The 7,493-nt window shown below is 35.8% G+C and overlaps 1 protein-coding gene across 1 annotated transcript; it reads right to left on the bottom strand.

The window, feature by feature from the left end:
- Positions 1-3,933: 3,933 nt before the first annotated feature.
- LOC124167072 lies at positions 3,934-6,820 on the bottom strand. The gene is made up of 2 exons (XM_046544862.1): positions 5,143-6,820; positions 3,934-4,034 (listed from the first exon to the last, which is right to left on the bottom strand). The coding sequence occupies exons 1-2, from the start codon at positions 6,727-6,729 to the stop codon at positions 3,975-3,977; spliced, it is 1,647 nt and encodes a 548-aa protein (XP_046400818.1). The 5' UTR covers positions 6,730-6,820; the 3' UTR covers positions 3,934-3,974.
- Between the last annotated feature and the right edge of the window lie 673 nt (positions 6,821-7,493).

The raw sequence follows: 7,493 nt of genomic DNA, 5'->3' as shown, positions 1-7,493 counted from the left end.
GATATGTGAGAATCCAGTTATTGCTTTACATTAAGCAAAATGAAGGTGATTACTTTTGTGAATAATTGAAACAGTCGGAGATGAAAAGGAATAAAAATGCATAAATAGCGAATTTTAAAATGAGATTTACCTGTTAAGAGACAACCCTTCATCCTACCCTTTTTTCAAAGTTTTTCTCACTAGGCGGGACGATCTGAACAGAAAACTAAAATGAAATAAGAGAAGGAATCCTATGATTCAGTAGAATGAATACCTTCCCACCCATTGAATCATATATTCGTTATGGAGCTATCGAACCAATAATCAGGAATTGAGTTGCGTGGATGGAGGCGAAGAGAGAGGAAATGGAAGTTAAGGGGTGGCTCGGAAAGGAAAAAGGCCCTGGAATAAGGATCCGTTTAAGTAATGGGCTATACGTGACTTGATTCCTTTGCCCTTAAGGGAGCATCGCATTCCTTTAGACTCTCTCGCGGAGACACGAGAAGGAAGGAAGGAGGTCGGAAAGTATCACAGATATCTTATTCACATTCATCAACCTTCGTTATAATAAGACATTTCCTAATTTAAAAGAACTTAAGAATGTTGTATAGGGGCAAGATTATACGTCATAAACGAGGTCCATACGAATATCAAGTGAATTTCCATTTTCGTAAAACGTCTCAAACATCTTGCAGTAATCGTAGGTACTTCAATGACGAGCGATGGAGATAATTGCAACTTGAATTAAAATGGAATAGGAGGGAGCGTTGTACCACGGAAAACTTTTTCAGTTTTTTTTAGATAAATCAAAATGTATTTCCTTGAGTTTCAGTCTATTAGTAACAATTTAATCCATCAGGATTACTTAACATAAGTTTTAAGTTTTAGACTTCTAACTTTACCATTAATGGATGTAATTTAAACTTCTAAAATCTTTCTAATTGCTTCTAGGAACTCTTCGCTCATGTGCCTAGGAACACTACCTATTCTACCAAGAAACACAAGTTAGATTGGTGGCAACAGTTATTAAAAAGTGAAAAATGGAAATAAATATGACTTTTTGTTAAAATTGAAAATATATTAACGTGTCTTATAAAGAAAATCAACGTAGCTTAGATAAAAACTCAATTTTAAAATCTATGCTTCTGCATTGATAATGGCAGTGAGTGACTGTTTTCGAGCAAATACCACATGGACTCAACTGCGATGAGCATCCCGAGCTGCAGAATGGATTCCAACGTCAGGGTGTTAATTTACGAGGCTACGTAATTGCGGAAGGAGTATTATAGTAGGAAATCATTTTCCCTTATCTACTCAGCATGCGAGAGTGATTTTGCCTTCGTGAGTTCTTTCCTAGCACAGAAGGAGACATTTCCCTACTAGCGGTTAAACAAATTGAAGCTTAAGCCTTGAGAATGAAAGAGATTGGAGAGGAAACGATTATTGCTGGAGAAAGAAAAGCAATGAGGAAGGTAAGGAGAACAAGACCAGCATTACAAAGTATGGGGAAATAAGGAAATAGAGCACTCTAGTGGTAGTACGTGAGTTAGTCTCCCATGTAATTGGAAGAGTAAGAAAATGAAACACAACTCAATTGTTATGGAACCGTCGTCGGTAAAAGTGGAGCGAGGGAGTGGAATGTAGGAGGCGCTGTAATAAGCTAAGTGTATCTGTGAATAGCGGCGTCGGATCTCGCTGAATATTATGAATTGGAAGACGAGTACGTTGCGCGTGACGGCTTAGCGAAGAGTTCTTTGAGTTGCCAATCTTGCTGCAGCAACTACGTTTCAGACGGTACTTCCGGGAATATGCATAAATTACGGCAAGACTGTTTTCATTCATCTACAGTGTGACTCACGTTAAAAAAGTATTGTCCTTTCATGGGATGGATTCTTCTTTATTCCGCAAAAGCCTTCTTTCACCACTAAAAAAGTTGAATGGTGACTTCCTCAATTTTCTACTTAAAAAGATTCCGGTGATTTAATATTTTGTTATATCTTTTTTTAATAATATATTTTATATTTTACTTTTATCCAACATTTTCTTGCCTTGTGACCAGCCATCATAAGAGTTCATGTAAAACCTTTTTCGTCAAATCCATTTTCCAGAAAATATTGTACGGAAAGCACAATTTTTCTTTTTTCCAGTCGATTCAGTAATGCATCTATTGAACTTCAATGCTATTTTGTAGGATTAAACAAATTTGACAGTTAATGAAACAAATCTTATTAAAATAAAAATTATTTGGAAAATTTATTCATAAGAAGTGGTTTCCATGTAAGAGAGAATATAATTTTATCCTATCTATTTACATTTTGGTGCCCTTTTACAATTTAAATCACCTCCCTAATAATTTATGGAAGGTAACTGCTTTTTTTTGCGTGCCACTTTTGAAGCTTAAATGTTTAGCGACCTTCCTCTAACGTTGTGTGCTCGGCCTTAGAAGAGTGACACCATTCCTTCGTCTTGTTTGCATGTTAAATTAATCTAAATTCACCATATTCAATGCACGTTACGGTGAATTTTAAAAAAAAAGGAGAAACCAAACATAAACAAGTATCTGCACTTCTTTTTTAATTTTTCGTTTAAATGGTTTTAACGCATTAGATGGCGAGGATTCATATAATACTAAAATAAAAACGTCCAAAGTATGTGCAAAATCCATTGCTTGTATTTTATTACCACATCTTATTATAGTCGCTTCACTGTTTGTTAATTTTTTTTTTTAATTTTGTAAAAGTTTTGATAAGAGCGACGAATCGCGTCTTAGACGACTAAGATGAAGAACGAATGCCATTAATTTGATGGAAAAATGGTGAGCAATGGCTTTGGTCAAGACGGAGAATATTGGTGAAACGGCTCTCAGAAGAGAATTAGGACATTTGAGACGAGGTTTTGGGTGAAAATGCAGAGTAGTGGTTGCAAGTTGAAAGACTTGAATATTTACGACAAAAATATTTATAGAAAGTAAGTGAATGGAGCACAGAAGTGGCGGAATAACATCTTCGCAAGCAAATCGTATTCTGGAGGCATCTGCATGCTGATAAGAACCAGGTATGGAGAAGTTATTGCATTTGAATTATCCACTTTAGATTATAATAAAAGCTTTTGATTATAATAAAGATAATTATGCAATCACCAAGTGTACCAACATCCATTTCAATTCAGTATAACTTGAATTTGGATTTCAGCTTCCTTTGCCTGAGTATTTTTTTTTTACTTCTTCAAGCTACGAAAAACGACTCCATTAGTAATTGGGAGCACCCTTACCTTGATACGCGTATTCTTTTCCGCGAAAGGTAATGGAATAACTTGCGTGTTTCTCTATAATACATAGGTTGTTTTCGTCGAAAGTATTGGTTAAGCAGGTGCTTCTTTGTACCTTCAAATCGTGATTTATTGTTTCAATTATTGGTCTCATTATTTTAGAATCTCGATGATAGAGGTTTTTTTCATAAAACGACAAAAAATAGGCTTTCGTTTAATATGCAGTGGTGAAAAATCTATGATTTTTTACGTAATGAGAAGTTTACTCAAGGCACAGTGGCGCGCTAATATAGCGTCGTTGTACGTTAAGTCCAGCAATACACTGAATCGGATAAAATGATTGCTGTAGTCGGATAGGAGTTTTCGCAAAAATGAATCATCATGAATTATCAGATTTTTATTGAGATATTGTCACGTGAAAATTTGAAATTGACTTTATTTTGGTGGATTAATATTTTTCTCAATAAATGCCATGTACATATAATTTTTTTAGAAAGTGTGAATTAACTGAATAAAAACGCTGATTAATGTCAAAAAGAAGTTTTAAATATTTGCACCCCAAGGTTGCATTAACTATTTATCAGCACAGATACGTGAAAACCTTACTTTATTTTTCAAATAATGAAAATTACCTATAAAGAGCAAATAATGAACCAACTCTCCTGATATTGGATGCATTTCTTTAGCAAAATATGGGATTTGATTTCTTCGGAGTTATGATATTTTCTTCAAGGCTGTCTTAGAGTGCTACACAAACAACCAATGAAATGGCATGGGCGTCTCTTGTGCTGTGGATAAAGAGAGATGAACGGAGTTAAATTGCGCTTTTAATGCTTACAAATATTTTCCATTTCAATATATTCTGCGGAACTTATTTTTTTAGACATTATCCATTGATTGTTTAACTAATTATAATTCTTGAAAGCCCAATTTTGCGACCTTCTTCTCACCTTAGGTATTGTTTAGTAAAAACAATATCATCATTTTAGAGATTAGTTAACTGGTTAACATTCATCACATATCAATTTAATATAAACAGTTTGTTTCTGATGAGTGTTTTGAAGAAAAAATAATTTCTTACGGTGATTCCAACAGGGTGCTTTTCAAATGACAAAGTACTAAACTTTAAAACATTGAAAACAATTCTTTAAGAGAATTTTAAGCGTTATTTTAAAACATGAATTCATTGATTTCCTAATTTTCCTCACTGTTTCTAAAAGTAACCACTCTCAAAAGATTTTGTAGTAACAGTAAACTTCGCTTACAACGATAACGCATGCAATGGAATCCCACCTATAACGATGTGAGTTCCCGGGCCCATGGACATTCCTACATCGCCGATGCTAATTTCCCGCATTCGGGTGATACGAAATCCCCACCATTATCTCCTATATCTAGCTATTTTTTAGTATTTTGGGGAATTATCTCCTCTTTTATAAAGACACTACGGCCATCTTTGTTACTTGACCGTTTCTAAACCTACCATCACTATTTTACGCATGGCCTCACCATATACTTCTGCTGTTGCTCTTAAAATCCTTCCCTTGAAAGATATTTCATGGAAAAGGTGGGAAGAACTTTAAATATTACGGATCAGTTGCTTAAGTAAAGACGATATAGTACGTCATGCTAGCCGGAAATCCTGTGATGCACAGGGCGAATTCCCTTATGATGGATATAAATAAATCCTATTATAAAAAATGGAACGGTGATCCACTGAATTTCGTTATAAACGAGTTTTACTTTACTTGGAGAACTAACAAATTCCTCAACACCTGAATCTTTTTTTATAACTACCAGAAGTTTCAAGGAACATCGCATGATGGTTACACTATAAGAGCACCCTAATTAATGTATTTTTTCATTAATACTCATTTTTATCGAGTATGGCCTTACCTCTTTAGGGACAGTGATCGCATGACTTTGCTGAGGGTTTTGGACGGCATATGTAAATTCAAATGCTGATTCACGAGCCAATCCTGCTGCGTACACAATGGCTTTGATTCGTCCGGATACCGCTTCGCCGTGTTTACATGCTTCGGTGTCATTAAGGTTTGCCGCTTTTTTAGACGTAACTGCGAATTCATGTGCTTCAGCGATATCTGACTTGACTGCGTCTTCACAAGGTACAGCGCGTTTAGACGCAGCTACACGTTTACATGATATTTTGCGTTTAGTTAGTGCTGCTTGTTCACATAGTTTGTGGTGTTCAGGATCTGCTAAGTTTTTAGGTTTTGATACCGTTTTTCCAAAGGCTTCAGCGTATTCAGACTTCAAGTCGCTCCCATGTGCATCTGCTTTTGTTGGATTCCGATCAGTTTTTGCTCCTTTTTCACTTTTGCATCGTTCAGATGACGCAATATTCACATGTGTTTCCGTTTTTCTAATAAATTCTTTGGACTTGAAGCAGTTCAGACATGGACATTTAGGAGTTTTTTTGCGGTTACATTTGCTAAAATGTTTTAATGTTCTCTTGCATTTACTTTTTGATACACTTTCATAATAATCACCGTGTTTAGATTTAACAGCACGCTCAGATTCCGCTGAATTTCCAAGTTCTTCATCGTACCTAGATTTCACTTCGTCTTCAAACTTAACTGCGCGTCTAAATGCTGCATCAAAACTTTCTGTGCGTTTACATTCACTTAGTTCAGGTTTTGCCTTGCGCCCGGGTGCAATTGAGCATTCAAATTCCTGAGCATTTTCAAGCTTCACTCCGTTTTCACATGCTTCTTTGTTTTTAAATTCTGATTTGCGTTCAGTCATCGGATGTTGTTTACATTTGTTGCGTTTAGACGGCACCACAGACACAGGTGGTATTTTTCGTCCAAATTCTTGTCCGTATTTAGGCCTCTCTGCATCTTCAAATTCGTTTTTTCCTTTGTGTGCTCCAGCGTTTTTTAATGAAGCATGTTTATATTTAAATCGTTTAGATGTCGCTACGGATTCACGTACAGCCATGTGTACAAACGCTAGAGGGTATTTAGACCTCAATGAAAATCTGGATGTTACTTCGCATTTAGATGCCAATGCGAGTTTAAGTGGTACTCTAAGTCCTGTTACCGCTCCGTGATTAGGCACTGCATCGTGTTCTGGTATGGCCGCATTTTCATATGCACCTGCGTGCCCAAATTCTTCGGCATATTCAGTCTTTAATTCGTGTATAGGTGAATCTGGCCTTGTAAATGGTACTCTGCGTTTGGTTTTCACTTTATATTTACATACTCTAGCATTTCTTGATGCCACTTCCAGTTCAAACAGTACGGCTTGTTCATATATCACCGTATTTTCAGATTCTTTTACCTGATCAGATTCTTCTGACATTGGGTCGCTTATTGGGCGCTCTCTTCTTATGACGCATGCTTGGAATCTATCAATTATTAGAGATGTAATTATTCCCTCTTCATAAAACATCTCACAGCAGCTCTCACCAATTACTGAAGTCGTCAGAAAATCCGAAACATCTTCAACCGGCGACGTCATAATTTTGGTTTCTTTCCTGTGGTAAAATAGGGCCGAAATAAATAAACCAAAGACGGATAGCGTGAATTGCCTCGTTTGAAGGTGTATCACTGCACCTTGGTCACCAAATAAACGTTACAAAATTGGACTCTGTGAACAGATGAAATATTAAGTGCTTATAAATACATATTTATGCCATTTTTTTATTTTGAGCAAAGATTAGCAGGAAAACCTGTTACCTGGAAAATTTAACGACAATGGCTATAACTCCACATATGGAAACCATTATTGAATTCGCTCGTTCCCAAGTGATCATTGTTACCACAAACACTACCCATAGTTGATTGAAATTTTTGTGTATATCTTTAGTACCATTTCTGTCGCACATCGTTGGCAAAAATCATTTTCATGACTCAATCAACGATTGTTATATCACTGAAATCTTTAGATGAATAGTTATTTGCAGCTGAAGATGAATATACTATAAAATCGTAAACCCAGTTCGTGCTATAATTTTTACGGAATTGGTGGTTTATTTTATTTTGCGGTGGTAGTTCTACGTTCCCAAAAATTAACGCCTTAATGTAACTCTCAACCTTTAGAGAATGTAAATTCACATGTTCATCAGCAAGTAGGATTATCGTATTTCTCCGTTCAAAATTTACCTAATAACCCTTTCTTATATGTATGACTCCAGCTGTGATCGTATTGGATAGCAGGAGTAAAGCATAAGATTAAAATTGTCTTATGGGATTTTTCAAATCTAATAACTGTGATTGCTACAA

Source organism: Ischnura elegans, chromosome 10 (assembly GCF_921293095.1).
Source record: "Ischnura elegans chromosome 10, ioIscEleg1.1, whole genome shotgun sequence".
Taxonomy (NCBI): Eukaryota; Metazoa; Arthropoda; class Insecta; order Odonata; family Coenagrionidae; genus Ischnura; species Ischnura elegans.
The sequence above is the reverse complement of the archived record's forward strand: the minus strand, read 5'-3'. Positions and strand labels throughout refer to the sequence as shown.